We start from the raw sequence: 20,935 nt of genomic DNA on the forward strand, positions 1-20,935 counted from the left end.
ACTCCTGGAGGTAGGGTGTGGGCAAATTCCCCCAGTTGAGAATTAATGTCAATATAGATTAAAGAGCTCATATTGGCATGTGTTTCGTTATTACTGTTGTTGCTTTGTAATTCCTTTTTTTCCTTTCTAGGAAAAAATCTCCACCATAGTCTTTTTTTTAGTGCCTTGATCCTTCCCTCCTTCACCTCAGAATTTAACTACTCCATAGTGTTTCGTTACATAGAGAGCATCATGGGTTATCTGGGTAAATTACTGGCCACACTCACTATTCTGACTTACAGGTGGACTTTTTATCCTAAACTGAAACCAGAGATAACTTTGTGACTTCAGCAAATTCTTCTATGGAAATACTGTTGCACTCTTCCATCATTGTATCTGATGTAAAAATATCTACTGTGGATGGATGTTTGTTGTGATTTTTGCATTTTTCGTTTTGTCTTTTTCTTTTTGGCTGCAGGCTTTAAGTATCTTGTGAATTTTTTATTTTGGCGTAGGGAAAAAACAAGTTCAGAAAGGGGATTCAGAAATTATCTTTTTTTCTTTAAACCTTTTAAAATCATTTGTTACATTAAATACTTCTATGTTTAATGTGTGTGTTTTTGTGTGTGTGTGAGAGAGAATATATATTAATGACTAATGTAAAGGAAATTATAAAGCCATGGAATTCATTTAGGGAAATAGCCAAGAAATAACATAAATGGCAGTTATATGGCCTTTCAGAAAATAAGCTGACATTTTATATAAGGTTTTTTTTAAATTGTAAAATGTACATAACATAAAATTTACTGTCCTAATCATTTTTAACTGTGCAGTTCGGTAGCATTAAGTGCATTCACATTGTTGTCCAACCATCACTACCCTCCTCCAAAACTTTTTGTCTTGCAGAACTGAAACTCTGTACCCATTAACCTCTGCACCCATTAACCTCTGTACCCATTCTCCCCTCCACCGAGCTTTGGACAGCCACTCTTCTGTCTCCATGAATTTGACTGCTATGGGTATCTCATATAAGGGGAATTATTTAATATTTGTCCATTTGCATCTGGCGTATTTCACTTAACATAGTGTCCTCAAATTTACTCCATGTTGCTGCAGCATCTGTCAGAATTCCTTTTCTTTTTAAGGTTGAATAATACTCCATTGTATGTACTTGTTACATTCTGGGTTTGCATTGCATTTTGCTTATGTATTCATCTTTCAGTGGACACGGGTTACTTCTACCTTCTAACCATTATGAATAATGCTGCTATGAATATTGGTGCACAAATATCTGTTTGAATGCCTGCTTTCAGTTCTTTTGGGTATGTACCCGGAAGTGAAAGTGCTAGATAGATCACAAAGTATTTTTACTGTTTTTTTTTGTTGTTGTAAGATACAGTTCTCCCCTTCTCATCTTATAAGTTCTTGTGCTTGCAGTTTGACCATTACTCTATTTTGTCTCTAAGTTAGCCATATTTTGATTCATTGAGTATAGCTTTCATTGTGTATAACAGCATTTTATTAATCTATTTTAGAATAGAAAGGTACAGGTATCTCATTTTAATAAAGTGAATTTGAAAGTGTGTTGAATGGTGCCATAAACTCAGTAGGATTTCAGTGTTAGTTGTTATTACAGTGGCTTCTTCAATATGAATAAAGTAGGAGTCCTTCTCCCTATGAAGAGCTCTGTGCCGAAAATCATCTTTAAAATTCTATTCAACAAACATAATATCTTTTGTTTGTTAGTAAGTAGACTCTTTTGGCACTTGGAACTTTTATTTCCATAGAAAGTCTTTTAGAAATAGTAGCTTCATTTCTTATCCAGCTTGGAAGTATAGTTACTTTCAAGTATAGTATATACTTTCAAGTAATTGTACTTGAAAGTATAGCAAAATTATACCAGTAGTATATCTAATCTCCAAATTTTGGAGACTTGACCATGAAAATGTCAGGGAATGGTAGGGAGGGGCAGTACCTGTGAGGTTGGAAGAGACTGCAATGCGTAGATACCTTTCATGGCTCTAAGGATGGGGGAGTATAGTGAGGAGTGGCTCAAGATTTAAGGGAGCTTTCAGGGACTGAAAAACACACAAGACAGCAGTAACCAATCCTTAGGGATGCAGAAGCTGGTGGCAGTCTGGTCTGAATATCTACCTCATTTGGATCAGAAACGGAACCTTCTAGATAACTGGTACTCAAATGCATTACTAGTGATGATAAAGCATTCCATGTCCTGCCGTATGTTAAACAAGTGTCTCTTGAATCCCTTTAACAATTCTGGAAATGTGTTACCAGTTGCTGTTAGATGCTAGCTGCTCTGGAGTCTGTGAGATAGTTCCGAGTAAAGCGTAAGACAGGCGCATAAGAAAAACCAGCAGGGACATAGAATATGGCTGCGCTGTTGTTCTTAGAAATGCTATGGATTTTTTCTCTTCGCTGGTCTCTTCAGGATCACAGGACTCAACAAGCTGGTGTCCTATTGCTGTTGCTTGTCCAGTCTTCCTTTTGGAAGATCCCAGAGTTGCGTATTGTGTGATCTCTTCCAAGTAGCAAGTGACTGACCAGCAGAATACCCCAGGTCAGTCAGTTTCCTCAGATTTTGCTTTGCCAAAGGAAGAAAAGGTAAGGCAAAGCCTAGTCTTCAGGGTTAAAATGTGGACTCCATGTGATCCATGCACAACTGTCCATCTTTTTATCTTTTTCTATTTATTAGTACCCCCATCTGAAACAAGGGGAATTCACAGAGAAGCATTTACCTACTAAAATGCAGGTTCATTTTAGTAGAGTTAGTAATGCTGAAGTTTTGAGTTGAACACATTTTACTTAAAACAAAAAAACAACAACACCCTTTATATTTTGCAATTATTTCAGACTTTCAAAAAGTTGAGAAATTTGTAAAAAGATTTCCTATTTACCTTTCCCTCAGATACTGGAAATGCTAACATTTTACAACATTTGCCCTCATGTTTTCTAATTTGACATACTTTATTTAAATTTGCCAGTTGTCCCACTAACTCCCTTTATAGCAAAAGAAACTTCTTTTTCCTAGTCAATGACTTTGCGTTTTGTCGTCATGTTTCTTTAGTTTTTTTAATCTGGAATGGTTCCTCAGTCTTTCTTTGTTTCTCAGGATCTTAATAATTCTGAAGAGGCCAGTTACTTTGTAGCATGTCCCTTACAACTTTGATTTGTCTGCTGTTTCCTCATGATTAATTTTAGGTTATGCATTTTTGGCAGGAAAATCGCGGGAGTAATGTTGTGTGTTTCTCAGTGTCAGCGATCCAAAGACTCGTGCTGTTGCTTTGTCCCTTTCTTGATGGTGTTACTTTGATTACTTCAGGTCGTGTCTCCAGATTTCTCCACTGTGGCGTTATTGTTTCTTCCTTTGGAATAAATAAGTGTCTTGTGGGGAGTTAGGAGATAATCTGAGACTGTAAATGTTCTCTTTCTCATGTTTTCCCTGTTTTAGTGTCCACTGCTGATTTTCTTGCTTGTGACGGTTTTTATTATGGTGACTGCCAAATGACTTTTGATCTTTAAAATATGATCTCATTGTACTTTTAATCGTCACCCAGCAAACTAAATCTAAAACTTGGCTTAAGTGAGCTATTGGATTATAGAATCTTTTATGTGTCTTTGTTAAATCTCTCAGTAAATCTGGACAATTGGGACTTGGATGAAGTTTTCCTAAATGATGCACTGCCCTGGTGTAGGGTCACCATGTGACATTCTGCCCACCAGCGGTTGCATATGAGCTCTGTCCTTGTCTACCTCGCCACTATTCACTGCAAGCTTTCCTTTCTATGTGCAGTTTGAAGCTGTTTGTCAAAACATACAGAACTAGCGCCTTAGAGGTTTCAGAAATGTGAGTTTCCTTTGAGGATATTAGGATTCTTTTTTTTTTTTTTTTTTTTTGCTTTCTCATACTGCAGTTTTAGAAATTGGGAATTGTATAATACTGACTAGATGTTTTCCATTTTTTAAGGGCTATTTCCTGTCACACTTTTTGACAAGTGAGTGCTTCAGAAATACATGAGATTTTCAGCCCTTGTAAGAATAGTAAATGTTTTTCTCAGTGTTCTTTTTATGTTCATACAAATACAATGTTTTATTCTGGTAAAATAAATTTATTTGATGTGGGATTATAGCATTCTGATTAAAAGAAAAATAATTTAGGCCCTGTTCTTTGCCCTGTGTAAGTGGAAAAACATCTGGAAAATGTTTGCCGTTCAGACACAGGCATTGGAAAGATACTGATGTTACTTTCATTAAACACCCGTGAAGAATAATCAAGATGGAATTTTTGAATGAATAGTTTGGTTTGAGATTTAATTTTACATATTTATCTCCTTGGTACCAATAACCGTGGATATGAGAGATCGGATTTTGAGAACTAAGTGTGAGTTTGGGGGCAGAAGCCCTTTATGAATTAAATGCATACGTGCATGGTAGGTGTCCTTTTGGAAATCAGGTATACTGGTTTTTCATCAGTACCGTTTTCTTTTTTCAGGCAGCAGTGACTGGGACCTGCTGATAAAGCCTTTGCTCAGAGGCACAGATCCCAGAGTTCTTAAAGCCTTTTCCAACCATAATAAGTGAAACTAATTTTTGATGTTTAACATTTATAAGCCTATGAAACCAATGGGTCAGCATCAGTATTGAGAAAAATGAAGCCAAAAGTAGAACCATGTCTGAGAATAGGCCTTGAAAACTGTTCTTAAAAAAAAAAAAAAACCACACACACACACGCACACACACACACAAAAACGGTATTCCAAAATAAGTCTATTAGTGTGCTCCTGTTGTGATACAGCAAGAACATAGTTTCCAGAATCATATTCCCTTAAATTAATGACGGCATTAAGATGTGTAGAATCTGGTTTGGGGGAATGTCTCAGTCACGTTCACATGTTTGAAGCCTAGATTATGCCGTCATCTTTGGTTTTGTCATGTAATGGGATTGAGACTGTCCCTCCTGTTGATTAAATACTTTGTTAAAAGTCTTGGAGGAGAGATGAAGTAGAAACATATACTTGGGTTTGTGTCATACTGATGAAACTGTTCTAATTTGAAATATGTGTGTGTGTGTATGTGTATAAAATACACATTCAAGTATTTGAGCATATTTGTGGCTTGTTAAACTCAGACTTGGTTTGATGTACATTCCATTCATTGATAATGGTCATTGAAAATGCCACACTTTGGTACTTTCTTTTCTTATACATTATGTTTGTTTAAATCATACCAATTTATAGAAAACGATAGAAACAAATATTTTAAGATTAAGTGCTAAAGCCTAGATTTAACAAAGGAAGCAGATTTAACTAAAAATTTTAATAAAAATAAATTATTTATTTTAATTTTATTTTATTTAATAAAGTTTTCATTTAATAAATTAATTTTTTATTATAAATAGAGTGCTTAAATTTTTGGATTTTAAAATATAGGTAAGTTAATAATGTTAAAGTAGTAACTGATTACTACTGATTACTTAGATTGAACCTCACATAAAAGGGAATTTCTCTCTAGGCATCTTCATGTTAGCCTGCTATAGATAAAAACCAACTTGGTTTGGCAGCAGAACAGTGAGTTTCTGCCATCCAAAGCATCATACCTATTGCTTAGGTTGATTTCAGTTATACCTGTATAGTGTGATGGCAGAAATGAATGGAGAAAGAGAGGTTGCCTATGAATTTCATTTGAGCTTTTTTATGCCCTGAAAGATTATGCTTTTTCTGTAAGTAGCTGAAACAAGATGGTCTTTGAAGGCAGAGTAAACCTGACTCTGAAAACACCAGAACTTCATGTTGTAACATTATGACAGTTTTGCACAAGCTACAAAGAGTAATCATATTGATTTTTGATGATTTGCAAGGCATTTAATATAATATTTACATCTCAGATCCTGTGGTTATAATGCACTGCCATCTTTGCTGAATCTAAAACCCTTTGATTTAGAGTCATGATACGACAAAATTTTTCATATTTGAAAGCTCGTTTTTTGAACTTAGAAAAAAGGAACTAAGGCAATGACTTCAGCCTTTAGTGCTGTTGAGCTTAATATTATTGAGAATATAACCACGGTGTATCACAAGTAGAAATGATAAATATCTGTATCTCATTTTAATGGTACCCTCTTTATAGATGTAAGTGTTGTATTGGCAGAATGAATTGTGCCAGAAATTGAATTTTAATTTTATTATAAATGAAGTAGACTGCTTAAATTTTTGGATTTCAAAATACAGGTAAAGTTAATAATGTTGAAGTAGTAATAGTTTGTCAATATTTCAAGAAGGTAGGAATGGCCATTAAAAATAAAGTTTGAATTGATTGAGTTGTAATTTATAGCTAAGTGAATTAAATGCTTTCTAAATTTGGGCAGACTGTTAATTTGTAGCCTAAGCTCTGTAAAGCAATTGCATAGAATATCTGAAGGCATTCTCCTAGAAGAGGACTTTATATGTACATTTGAGGAGACAGATTTTTCGTTTTATATTAACATCTGAAAAGTAGTCATTCCTCAAAAGTGCTGTGGATGCTGTAGCACGTGCTCTAGTATTCAGGACTTTTCCAGTCAGTTTATTGTTAGCTTTTGGTTTCCTTGAGAGAGGGTTCGACTACAATTCTTCTTTTTCATTTCAGTTATTAGTTTTATCTAGATGTAAGTGCTGTTATCTTGATGGAAAAGGAGCTTGAAGTCCCCCTCCCCCTGGAAAAATAAAAAAAGCCCTTCCCAAATAATACAGTTTTGATCAGAGTACCTGAGTGTTATTGTATCTGGAGTTCAAAACATTTGTTTAAATTTTGAACTAGAGCTGTTCTCAAACCTAAGTTTAAAGTTACTTCTAGTCAGGGCTATTATGTTTGCATCAAAAAAAAACTGAAAAAAACTGAATTGAAAGACAATATTATAGTGAAGCAGATCTTTACTCTGTAATCCAGAAAACAAAATCATTTTCTGTTTTTGTGAATACTTTGTGTAGAAATGTCTTGACAGCCATGTTTCTGAGGTAAAACGGTTTGCTCAGATACGAAACTGAACGGTGTATTCCAATTAGCTGTTCTAACAATTTACCAATGGAACCTGTGACCCTGCGGAAAGGTTGCAGATCTTTTCTATTGTCTTAATTGTGATTTCTAGCCACTGAAGATTGGGCAAACATAGTAAAAAATGGATTAAGTATTATTTGTATGTATTTTAAGGGTTTAAATTTAATATCTCCATTTCAACATTTATTTTTATGGAAAGGAAGTTATTTCATTGCTAGTATCAGGGATGTGTATGACGAATATAATCTAGGTTTTGCTGTAAAAGCAAATGGTTTTTTTTGTTTAAATGATTATTTCATACAGAGTCATCTAATGTCTGCACTCTGGCGAAATATATTTTATGTCTCTCTTTCAAATTTTATTACTGTGCCTTCTGTCCCTTACTTTTTCTTTTGTTTGCTTTTTTATTATTACTCTTTCCAGTAAAGCAGTAGAGTTTAGGAGACCATTTTCTTTTTGGTATATTTCACTAATCAGCAATGAGAAAGAATATAGGAGACCATTTTCTTTTTGGTATATTTCACTAATCAGCAATGAGAGAGAATATAGGACACTGGGGAGGGAAAAAACCTCTCACCAAATAGGCTTGTGTTGATCAGCAGCTAATTCACCACCTAGGAAAGGTGGGAACTCTGCCTTTGGGAAGGGTATGTGTGTCTGTTGAGGATCATCTAGAACTCGCTGTCATTCATTAACTTTGGTCATCTTTCAGTGCTTTTTAATTTAAAAGTTACTCTGTGTATCATTTTGTATTCCGCACATTATCTGGGGGGCTTTTAAAGGGCTATTTTAATTCTTTGAAGCCTTGTTCTCCTTAGTTCTTACAGGTAATTCAGTTATTACATGTAGATCAACAATTAGCACAATGTATGGAAAATAAGCTGTGACTTGCCAAATAAGAGAGGGCCTGGATGAATTTCTTTACATCTAGTTTAAAGATATGTTTGTTCCCATACAAAATTGTGCACAGCCGTGACATTGCAGCATTTTAACATCAGAAAAATAAGGCTAGTGTTCAGTGATGGTTTTTTTTCTCAGGTTTTTAGGTGTGCTTGTTCAAATCTCATTACATTGAGGATGTTTTCTTTTAACCTTTGGGGTATGATTGGGTGATCACCTCAAATGGTGTTCCTTATGCTCTCTTTTAATTATGTTTATCTGTGCTTTTAACTAACCTTAAAAAAAGATTTCAGATGTTACAAGTCTAATTAAAGAGACAGACAAAGCACAGTTTATACTGTAGATTTTTTCTGCAGTTCAATTAATCAGCATGTTTTCTCTTTTAATTAAAACCATTTTAGTAAATTAAAGCCCACAGCAAAACACATATATAATTTGTTTGTAATTAGCTCTTAATTGGTGGTAGTTGAAGCTTAGCACCCTTGGTTTCTTTCTTTATGATTGCCATTTTATTAGCAGCCAGTCATTAATTAATCTTTTTCTAATTAGCTTATAAAACTGTTGATGGCACATTATTGTAAATGTGATTTTAAGTTCAAAGCTTGTTAATAGGCTTTCTTACTTAGAAGAACAGAGATAAAGAAATTGCTGAAAACAGTACTACAGTTCTTTAAAAAACTGTCTTTCTTATGGGGGCTATGTAAAGCATCTAACAGCTTATGGTTAATTTTTTAATGCTTTTTTCTCCTTATGAATGGCATAAGTTGCTTGAATATAAACGTCTGTATCCAGGAGTAATTTCAACAGTAGAACATCATCTTCTCCCTCCTTTGGAATACTATAATCCACATATAATTTGAAGCCTTAATAGTCATTAAAACAGGTGTTATGTAAATGATTTCACTATGAAATCAGAGTTGAGTATATGAATCATATATGCACATATACACACATATACGAATGATATGTGGATATACACATATATGATAAGAGATATTTGTATATATATCTGATGTGTTTTAAAAACAGGATTTGTTGGGTTATGCTTTGAAATAAAGTGATAGGAGTTGTAGGTATAAAAATAAATGATAGCTGTGTATACGATCGTACATACATATAGATATATGTAGTATACAAATGTGCAAACATATGCAAACCTGTGCATGCACATTTTAAGATGACAGTGAAGTTAGATTATTTCTTAGAACGGAAAATGATTTGATTTAAAGAAGGAGTTAAGTGACTGGGTATAGCCTAGCTTATTTGCTTCACCAGGGCTTTGGCATCTCAGGTGTGACCACGGAGGGAAAGGTACCAGTTCAAATGTAGATGTCTTGAATTTACTAGAGCACATACCATATTAAATTGTGGTTTGAGTGAAACACATTGGTCACATTATATTCTTTGTTGAAATACACCACCAGTTTCTTAAAACTCCTTCACTGCAAGGCATTCTGAGCTGTTTTTTAAAAATCAATATTAGTGCAGAGTTTCAAAAGTTATTTTTTAAAAACACAGTGTTACCAGTCATTGGAAGTGCTTTTTCTTATTTGCTTCTTGAACTTTGTATATTATTTCAACTTTGGCTATTTCTTTGCTTGTTTTTTGGAAGGCATTTTATGATGCCATGCAAGAGACACTAGAAAGGGATAGCTGACAAGGAAAAAATTAAAAATTGGATAAAAAGTAAATGAATAATGTCATATTACTAAAAAGATGAGAGGCTAATTTGTGCCGACTTTTTGCTAATTTTGTTCAAGCCTCAAAATGAGGAGCTGTCACCCGTTCTGTGTAGCACTGATGACAGTGCCAATGATCCATGAAATAAGCTGCCGCTGGCTTTGTTCTGATAAGAATGAACAAATCTGCACAATGTTCAGCTCCCAGAATCTCATTTTCATACTTGCATGCAGGCTAAAAGAAATAAGCTGTTTGCAGGCTTGATTAATCAGACATTGGAGGGGTTTTTGTCTCTTTGATCTCTTTCGTCTCCTAGGTAACTTGCTTGACATTAATGTTGAGCTTGAGTAAAGACAATCAAGAATTGTCGACCAAACTGATATAAAAATTAAAGACCTTAACACTTTAAGTACTCCAGTAATGGTTCCGCTTTACTTCAGAAAACATCTGTTTTCATTTAATTAAAGAACAAAAGAGAATGGCATAAATATTTTTCATAGAGACCTATTATTCCATAAAAAGTTAAAGTATGATAATTGGTATTTTTAAATAAGTGCCTTGAAAGTATTCAAAAGAGAGGAAAACTTTATAAATCTGTTACAAGCTAGTAATTTTGAGATGAGTAAAATACATTCTGAAACGGATAAGAAATTTACAGTTATGCTAGATTAAGCGGTTTGAATCAGATGCTTCAAATGATTATCAGCAAACTTTATAATGACAAGATTTTGCAAGAAAAACTAACTTTATTTTGAAGTTTGTCTTTTAAAAATCTGTACTGTGTTACAAGGATGTGCCATTATATCTATTTTACAACCCAATATGATTTACACACGCTAAACCTGTAAAATTGAAAGGAATTAAAAAAATGTCGCCGTGCATTTGCTTGAGGTTATGCAGACGCTTTTACAAATCTTCCAAGTGGCTGTAAAGATGAATGCCTCAAGGGTCCAGCCAGGGCCCTGCTTTTCCAACCAGCTAAAGCCCTTATCTTAAATCCAAGCAAAGTACCATTAATCTTTTTGAAAGACCTTTTATGGCTTTTAATATATCCCAAATTAGAACATTTTACACCCTTGGTTCCTGAAATATGGTGATAAAAAGCCTTTAGAGCTTAATTTTCCTTACTGCATGCTCTGACCAATTTGCAGTTCTTTGTGATAATGTTTAGACACCTTAATTAAAATGCAGCAAAATATTGGATGTTCTATATGGAAAATGCTGATACTTTGGCTACACATACAAGAAATTTTGTATATATTTTATTCATTAAAAAAAATTTCTTTCCACATTGTGTTGCTATAGTTATCTGATGACTCAAAACCATTTTTTAAATATTAAACCATTGACCAAGCTTTTGTGATGTTTACATTGAGCATGAAGATGCATTTTTCTTTTTATAGAAGCGGAAGGGGGATTCTTTTCGGCCTATTTTATTTGTTTGTAATACTGCAACACAGCACGATATTCTTTTATATTCTGGAACCCAGGTTAGTCATCTTGACTGGGAAACTGCGTTTCTTCTCAACTGCCTCTTTCGTAGAAGGTCTTATTATCCTTTTATATTTTCAAATATTTTTTCTTTCTCCACAGAAATAAGTGAGACACATTCATTTTAATTACATGAAGGACACAAAAAGGCTATGAGTTTTCATCATTACAAGCTAAAAGATTTCTTTCTGTAGAAAATACATAGACCAGGTTTGTTTAGTGTTTTATCAGCTGAAGAACATTTTATTTAACCTAAGCCAAGGTAAAATACAGTTAGAAAATATGCCTTTTATAGGATCAGGTCTGTTTGAAAGTGTTGCCTATGTACCTAGTTTATTATATTTATTAAGTTCACAAAATGATGGAGCCCTCTCATGTGAATGGCTGCTTATTAATAAGTTCTAATGAATTATTTTTAACAAGCATATACTGTATTAAGGAACATATGCTGTTAAGTATTTACTGTGATGCTGGTTGTGCTGGATTTGGCCTTAGCATTGCTGGAGCACTAAAAGCTTTTACATTCTTAAGAGTACACGACATGTCGAGGTTAAGAGTCTATTGAAGTCAAATGACTGCATGCCCAGACATAGGGAGCTGCTCTTTGGCTTGGTTTGGCTGTCTTAACCAGGACAGCCATGTTGGGAAATTCCAATGAGAAAAATATAAGCTATGTCTTAATTGACAACAGTTTTAAAAAATAATTTTCTCACATTGTTAATGGTACATGGCAAATATGGTTCAGATCATTTTTGTTTCTTACAGTATAGTCTCAGTTGAAATATAAGAGAAGCTAGCTGAGTGGGTCATTTTTGGTGGGTGGTTTTGGCAAAACTGAATTTGCATTTGATAGGAATGGAGTTAATGGAAAAAATATAGATTTTTCTGTTTTACGTTTTGGCGACGGGGAAGAGGAAAGAGACTGAATTGTCCACTTGAATGTGGAGAGACCTATATGCATCTTAAACACAAGTAGCCAGCTATGATTTACAGCAGAAGAGAGTTTATTAGGTACATTTACTGCTCCCTTTATAGCCTGCTGTACCTCCACCTTTCCCAGCCCCCTTGTTTTGGAGCCACGTGAGTAGTTCTGACCAGTGGGCCCTGAGCAGAGAAATGATTTATGTCACTGCCGAACTAAAGCATCGAAGAGCCATTGTGAGGCCCTCCAGCTCTGGTTCCGCCATAATTATCCTGAAAGCCACATGTTGAGATGCTGGCATCACAGGTTAGAGGAGAGTCCTGCCCATCCACAGGGACTTAAAGTGAGACAAGAAATAAAAGTTAGCTAGTGAGATTTGGGTATTTGTTGGATACTGCAAGGTTGACTAGCCTAACTAGTTGACAGGTGTTAACTTGATTTTTTTTTTTTTTTTAACATGTACGACAAATGGATAGTTTTTCAGTGGATAGGAACTTCATCTTAATGATAAATTATGCCACAGCCTCCTTCCAGAGTTTCATTTTCTCCTGGGATGATGATGATACAGGCTTTTGATTCTTAACCTTTTTTTATTTGGTTGACTTACGTGAACTTTTCTACAATGAAGAACTGGAAATTTTGCAAAGAGAACCAAAAGAACAAAGCCAATACTAAAGCAGTCAAATGTAACTGCCAACTCCTTCTCCCCAGCCCCACAGTTTGAAAACAACCTGTTTCGCTCAATGCTGTATCTCCAGCACCTAGAACAGTGCCTGGCAAAATTATGCATTTATGCCTTTGTAAAATTTGTTGAATGAATGTTATTCCTTTGAAAAAGAGGAGGATGACCGTAGCACTGCTAAATATGGGTTTGAGTTTTGGGAAGACACCGAGGTTGGTCTGCTTTACAATCAATCATCCTTTGTTCGGCGCCTTTCCTGTTGATGTTGACCAATTCGGCACCGTAGTTCAATTGTCAGCTTCCTTCCACTTGTCTATGTTCTTTATAGATATGTTCTTAATTGTACTGAAAAATCAAATCTATTTTTGCCCTCATTTATAAACTACACACAGTGCTTGATTACTACTTGTCGATTTCATCCTAAAGGAAACTGTTCTCCAAGATTAAGCTGAAAGACATGTCAAGCGTGCCAAACCTTGCTCTCCTAAGTTTGCTTCTTTGCTTACACATGTTCTCTTAACCTCCTGCCATGCCTTACTATTGGCAAGCAGATCCCTAGAACTTAGATTTTAACCTGTTGACTTTAGAGTGGCTTCTAGGTCATTTCTTCTTTTTTGCAAGTCTGCTTGTCTACTAATATGCGTTGGGTGAGTACAAGGGATAGAAAAGGCAAGAAACACCAAAGAGGTAGTTTTTATTGTTTAACCTGGGTTCTCAATGCATACTCTTGAGCTGTCCACACTGGTGGGCATTTTAAAAATAAGAGCACACTAAAAGTAGAAGATATCATCACAATGCTTATCCTGGAGATAACTTGCTGGGGAACAGCTCTGCAGCCAGAGCTCTGTGTAGGGCAGAGTGTATAATGGAAAGCTGAAGGGCTGGAGAATCAAGGACTGTTTTAGGTTGAGTTAAAGAAGACCTCTGGGATGGGGGGATTTCACTGTGAATGGATCTTGTAGGACTGGCAGATGGGTGTAAGGGGGGCACACATAGAGGGTTCTGCACAGGGGACACTTAAGTACTGTGGTCCTGGTGCCCAGCCTTTTCACCTTAGCACCCCTGATATTCTTTTTTCTCTCAGTGAATTGAAAGCTGTTACCCATCATACAAAGTGCATTTATGAAGTAGTAATTAGCTTTCCCATGTTTTATTAATCACATCTGTGACTGCCAATCAGAGCTTCTGATGAGCATGAGATAACTGGTGTGACCATACTGAGTTGCTGTAATTCTAGCCCAGAGCAAAGAAACTTGATGTCTCTGTCAGTGTCTGCAGCCTTATCAGGGGTAAATTCCTGTTCAGCCTGCTGCAATGCTGAAATAGCTTGAAGATCCTCATTACTACCTTTGTGGACCCTCGAGGGGCCTCAGTTTGAGAAGGATTTCCATCCAGGAGACTGGTATAACTAGGGTAAAGGGTCTATTGGGAGTCACGGGAGATATGGGTCCTATCTTTGTATTTATTATACTTTGAGAGGGAATGAACATAGAATTTCTAATTTCTAGACATGGCTTTCTTACCCACAAGTTCTCAATTATTTATATAAGTGTAATTACTGTATTAGCTGAAATATTTATTTTCACTTTTTTTTTCTCCTTTGTAATTCTTAGCTTGGTGTAAAAATTGCCAAAGCAGTTGCCTGCCACAACTTTGTAAAAGCCAAAAAAGAGGTTGAAAATTCACAGGCTGCCCGAAAAAAGAAGAAACTTGCATGGGGGTGAGTTTACTTAAGATTTTTAGTAGTAAATCTCCTGACTTCGTAGAAATTCTGCTAATATATTTTGTGATCTAGTTCGTATATAACTGTTACTCATTTTACATTTTTTTCTTCGTTGAATGTTTATCAGATTATAAATATGGAGGCATTTCTTCATCCTGTTTAATGTTTATTTTGTAATCATTGGAGTATGTGAAAAATTTTTGTTTGTTTTGCTTTGGTCTCTAAGTAAACATGTTCAGCAAAGTATTTTTTTTTTTAAGAAATAAATTGAGATTTGTATGTTCTTCATTTTAGGTTTGAAGCAAAGAAGAGATGGGAAACCAAAAGCAACATGGGATACATGTAACTTGCCAGAGTGCTTCAAGACATTTGTAGACTCAAATGCTCAATTTACTGAGAACGTTTTCCTGCCTATGTTAATATGTCAGAAAATTGATAGCACTAAAACAAAAATAAGCATAAAATTTGGGATTTTTATTATCAGCTCTTTTCAGTCTTTCTTAAGGACTTTGTCCTATTGAAGTGAATAAAATGAAGCATTCTGTTATTTATATAAGAAATGTAAGAAAAAAATAAAGAAAGAAGAGGATAGGATTTTGTTTATTTGTATGGATGGACCCTCGGTTTAAAATCACTTTTGGCACTTTCCATTCATTTGGTTTAGCACAGCCAGTGAGCTTCTTGTACTTTCTTTTTTTTTTTGAGACAGAGCTTCACTTGCTCTGTCACCCGGGCTAGAGTGCAGTAGCACGATCTTGGCTCACTGCAACCACTGCCTCCTGGGTTCAAGTGATTCTCATGCCTCAGCCTCCGAGTAGCTGGGATTATGGGTGAACGCCACCACGCCCAGCTAATTTTTTTTTTTTGTATTTTTAGTAGAGACAGAGTTTTGCTGTGTTGGTCAGGCTGGTCTTGAACTCCTGGCCTCATATGATTCACCTGCCTCTGCCTCCCAAAGTTCTGGGATTACAGGCATGAGCTACCATGCTGGCCTTGTATTTTCTTATCTGTACCAGTGTAACTGCACATTTACTGGAACTGTGTTTTTAAGATTGACAGTTGTTTATAATGGATTAGTCATAAGTGCCAAAAAGTCTCAGTTGATATTATCTTTACAAATGACTTGACCTTAATGTTATAAAAGTAGTTGCTGTTTTTTTTTTTATTGGAAGCAGACTTGATATTTCAGAATTGCATAGTAAAAGCAATTTACTAATTTTTGTGTACTTTCAGATAAACTATTACAATAAAGGGGCAGAATGTAGTATTTGGAAGATGATTTAAATTCAGCAACGCTTAAAAATGTCTTCCTAAGTATTTTTCTCAGCCATGTCATTCTTTAAATTATGAGATGGTTCTTAGAAGAGAAAATGGTGTAATTGTATTAAACAGACAATTATAACTCAAGATAATATAACTTTGAACCTTCTAAGAAGTGATTTGTTTCTTTTTCCTCCCATTCCCCATTCCTCCTTAAAAGATTGAATGAATTAATGAGCAGAAAGAGAGGATTGGTAACATGGGAAATCGTTTTCATTAGATGTACATTTCCTGGTTCTAACAGGAAAGGGGCTCCGGAAAATCATAAAACAAGCAGGTGAATAAGACCAGGTGTGTCGGCACCTCCCTGCTCAGTGCCCAGCAGAGGTAAAGAACCACTCAGCATGGTTTTCGTCAGTTCACCTCTTCTGTCGTTGTCAAGAGGTTTCCTACCTGTCTGATATAAACTTTCTCTGGGTTGATAATATAAATTCAGAAACATGTAAAATGAATCATGATTATAATTATATTACTGTTATTTTTAGACTTAGTAACAAAATTTTATTTATGGTGGCACATTTAATGGCTTTGTTTTCTATGTTCTGGAATAAGAGAATACCTAGCTACTATTTAAGCATCCAAAAATCATATCTTGCTTTCATTTAGTTGAGAAAAGCCAGCATAGAGAAAGCAAAGTTTTAGAATATTATGTGTCATACTAATTCAGTATCCAGACCAAATGTTGGAAAGTCTTATTTTATGATTTAATATCCCTTGTTCCATTTTACAGATATGATCATGTAAAACTTACCTACAATATTCATTTCAAACTGCTAAATTAGGTAAATACAGACTTTTAGTACAGAAACCTTTCCTCTAAAAATCCATTATGGGGGAAATATTCACTGTACAATCCAGTGGTTTCGTCTGAAATCCTAAAAATGTTATTTTTGAGCAGGCGAGTGGTATAGATATTCTCACACTTGGGCATTTCCCTTTGACTTTGATCTCATTTTTTTTCTCTGTTTCTACTCCTTAGAGCATTTAGTGACCCCTGCAGGCACGTTGCACTTCCCATAGTGAGGCCTTGCCAGAGTGGCCTCTTGTAGGGTCTGACGTGGGATCCTGTCCAGCCAAGGAAGCCCTTCTTCAGCCTGCTCCAGTGCCCACAGTTGCCCCTCAGCATCCCCTCGGGGTTCTCATGTAGATGGGAACATTCTAACTAAGCGGAAGGCAGGCATTTCAGCAGAATTAAGTATGGTGGGGGCTCATTTAATAAAGGAAGCCATGTCTCCCAAGTCCTCACTCTTTTCTGGGCATGGGTTGTGGAAAGCTCTAAAATGTTACGTATAGCAGAAGAAGAGGTTGGAGGGAAGATTTGTGGGGACAGGTTGTCTTGGATTGGCCCTGCTGACATGTCATTTGAGAGCAGTTTTATTTTATCCTTTCTAATAGGAATTAGGCATTTTACTCCTAGGAACATTATTCCTTGAGTACGCATGCTGCTCAAAGGATATAGTCATTTGTCCACTCCATTCTAGTCACAGCAAAATAAGGATTCTTTTTGGATCAGTAATAACTTTGGTTCCTAAAACTTCAATAGGTGCATTTACTACCACCAGAATGCCTGAGTTAGATCAGTAATGCAAACGTCAGTTATTGTTAACTGAGATTAATATGTTTCAGGCCATTGGTATGGCATTAATATAACTATGATTTACTATTTAAGTACTTTAGGCTAAAACATCTTACTAAAGAACAGTAATTTTGAGCTTTACAGCACTGGTTCTGAGAAGGGGAAGTTGGCAGTGCATTCTTGTTTGGGAGCCCTCAGGATGTTTCTGATTTTCAGCAGAACATTCTATGTCTTTCACCGAAAGGAGAGATTGAATATATAATCTTAGGTTTGCTATAATTAGTTCTGATGACAGAGTTAAATACCTCAGCCAAGACTGTAAATCAGTACGTAAACAGGTTTCTGCAACTGATCATAAATCTCAAACTCCATATTTTAAACACTTATTTTTTTAGGCTGACAGATAATGGAGCAGCAGGCTAAGGATAGGAATAAAATGTTATCTGAACTTTTAAGTTACAACTTAAAACTCACATTAAAATCTTCTGATTTTCTTTATACCTTTTGTCTAAAATATTATCTTTTAACTATTAGCTTATTAATAACTTTAATAAGATAAGTTTGAATTTAATTCTCAGAAAATGAAGATATAATTTATAAAATGTCCGAATTTTTGTTAAGACATTACTTTTTAAGAAATGTGTGTCTTGCTAAATATAAAACATATTGTATGAGGTTGTTGTTTAAACAAAATGAGAGTTGTACATCATTTTTTCAGATGATAAAGTTTGAGGAGGCAAGCTGATGTTATGTCAGATCTCATTTTGAAGTTAGTGAAACCTAGTCTAATCCAGAACCAACTGACTCCAAGTTTTCCATTTTGGCAGAAGTTGCTTTTATTTTTAGTATCTGGCAGAGCAACAAATGCTTTGCATGTCAATTTAATATTTTTTCCTGCCAACTGTTTATTCATTGGCTTAAAATTTACACTCTACTAAAGTCTTAGCTCTGACTTTCATGAAACAAATAGTAATATTTGGACAAAATATGTACATGAAAATCTTTTTCCAGAACCAAATGTAGATTGGTATTTGTGACATCAGTGCCTTCTAGCATGGTGACGGGTCGAAGAATACTTTGAAAAGTTGAAGGCTGTGTAAACCCACAGCAGTGCATCTCAAGTGATTTTTATTATGAGGTAATCAGAGTATCTAGGTTTTCAAATTTAAATTAGTGGGTGACTATGCAAGAAAGTAGAATATGTGTTAGAATAAGTTTATCAATATCTATTCTTGGCCTTTGTAGGATACTGAGACAATAAGGTCCATTTTTCATTTTTGAGGTTGGGGAGCTCTGTAGATTTTGATAAAATGTGCAGAACTGCATTCTTTAATCTTTATTATTTCATCCTCCCTCCACACTGCTTGCTTTAAAAGAAAAAAATACCTGCACACATTTTCTAGTGTTACTGCTGTAATCAGCACAGACTTCCTGGGAAGGGATTCTTGCCTTCAGTAAAGGACATGACAGCATGTGGCCGATGGAGATTGCCACGAGGAAACCTGGAAAGGCATTGAACCATTTTGTGCTAATGTTAAAATGAGGTGTGTTGTCTCTTTAGTATCTGCTACTCAATAGTGAGTATTCTGGAGGTGTCTGTTCCCTTTCCGGAATTTCTTCAAATACAGCGATGCTTCAGAGTACTTCCTGCCACATTGGCTTTCATGATCTTAATCCCTGGAACACAGCTATAGGCTTCTGGGAGACAGTTTATTAAATGCCATGCAGAATGCTATGTTTTTAGATGTGCATGTAAAATCAAGAATTAGCTGAGGAATAATTATCTTTTTATTAGTAGTAGTAGTAACTCATTTTTAGATTCAAGTAAAGTTTGTTTTCCAGGTGAGATGACATTTTCAAGAAATTGAATTTAAGTATGTGCTTTTATATCTGCACCAGGTTTCTCAAGGAGGCAGAATACAAGGGAATGAAAGGGAGAGGGAGGGTAGTGCCCAAGAGAAACCTCGGCTCCTAAGTGCTCCCCTGCCAGGATTCCCCCGTGCCTGCCCACTGGCACCGTCCTGGCAGCTCCAGCCCACACCCCCTCCTGGGCTCTGGGCTGCCTCTTGCTGAATAGCTGCAGGGGGCCTGCTATGTGACAGGTAAGGAATGAGGTAATCTTTTTCCACCTCTAATTTCTGAAGGGTGTGTCTGTCCAGTTTTTACTTGTTCATTGAACTTAAAGCCTTAGAAACCAACAGCTACAGTGCAAGCTGTAATTATTGATGTCTGTTTCATATTCATCTGTAAGTTCTGGCATTTGATCAAGAAGTTAATATATCACTTCATCTTCAGGCTGAATGTGTCTCAGCTATAAAGGTTTTATTGTTTGATGGATAGCATACAATTATGACTGCCCACAATAAAAAGTGTTTTCATTTGTAAGATGGGTGATGCTAGAAGTAATTATGAATGTCACAAGGAATAGTGAAACAATGAAGCTTTGCGTTTCTTTGAATTTCTCCCTACATAATGCCCAAGGAACGTTTACTGAACGCCTACTATATGTCAGATGAACTAACTCTTGCAGATGCAAAGATGAATAAGCACAATCTAATAGGAAATATATATGTAAACCGTGTTTTGAACAACTCGATTTTCAGGTGGGCTATTAGAAAATCAGTGAGTTTTTCTTTGCTGAATACAAAGACATAATCTACATGTAAGAAGTAGTATAGACGTAAAAATTTTAGTTACCTGAGTATATACTTACTCTACAGGTTGCTGAATTTCCTAGCTAGGCAGTCAGCTACAGTGGCTTATCAGCTTAGTGACTGATCCATACGTGCTCACATCAGAGTGGGTGGGATTGATGCCCTGACTGTCTCCCCTGGAGATGAGGAGCATTGGTGGGGTTTGACTCAGGAATGAATGCAAATATTTGTTCTGCACATTACTCAGTGATTTTAAGCTTAAAGTTTTCTTAGACTGCATTAACGTGTCCTTTATTTTAGCTTGGGTGGGCCACAGTACCTTCCCATGTTAGGGTAATGCTTGCTGCTTCTACAAATATGCCCCCCAAAATATAATGACTCAAGCACAATACAAGCTTATTTCTTGTTCATGAGACAAAGGAGAATGTTGCTTGCTATCAACAGGGGCTCTGTTCTGGGCTGTCATTCAGAGACCCAGGCTGACAGCGACTCACCGCCTTCTTTTCCCTAGTAATCCTGGGTGTCCCCTCTATGCCAGTCAGCTGGAAGGGAAAAGAGCATGGAAGAGCACTGGCGGGAAGTTATGGGCCTGGCCTGGAAGTGGAACACATTAGTTCTCACTTTGCACTGGCTCAGACTTCCTTACTTCATCACACGAACCACAAGGGAGGCTGGAAAATGTAGACTGAGAGGAAAGAAATTTTAGTAAATAGCTTGCAGTGTCTGCCACATTGCCTCAATCACATATGATGTAGTAACTACATTTTGCTGATGTTGAGTAGCACAAACTACTATTTGTGATTTGATGGAGTCATTTTTACTTGGGTGTGTTGACAGAGCTGAGTCAAAGTAGCCGCTCATATTACCATGTAGTGGGTGTGGTGTCACAGTGTGATACCTGCTGAAAGAGCATTGCCTGCTCAGTCAGTGAGGCAAAGGCGGTGCTTATTATGCCATA

The 20,935-nt window shown here is 35.9% G+C and overlaps 1 protein-coding gene across 4 annotated transcripts in view; it reads left to right on the forward strand.

The window, feature by feature from the left end:
* The window catches only part of FAM204A (family with sequence similarity 204 member A), a 32,860-nt gene extending 17,016 nt beyond the window's left edge, over window positions 1-15,844 (forward strand). For all 4 annotated transcript variants that reach the window (XM_058435969.1, XM_032176640.2, XM_058435970.1 and 1 more), the window contains 2 exons: window positions 14,318-14,424; window positions 14,722-15,844. In XM_058435969.1, the coding sequence (XP_058291952.1) occupies window positions 14,318-14,424; window positions 14,722-14,773 (159 nt within the window). In that variant the 3' untranslated portion in view covers window positions 14,774-15,844. The remainder of the gene's footprint in view (window positions 1-14,317; window positions 14,425-14,721) is intronic.
* The last annotated feature ends 5,091 nt before the right edge of the window (window positions 15,845-20,935 follow it).

Source organism: Hylobates moloch, unplaced genomic scaffold (assembly GCF_009828535.3).
Source record: "Hylobates moloch isolate HMO894 unplaced genomic scaffold, HMol_V3 SCAFFOLD_3, whole genome shotgun sequence".
Lineage (NCBI taxonomy): Eukaryota > Metazoa > Chordata > Mammalia > Primates > Hylobatidae > Hylobates > Hylobates moloch.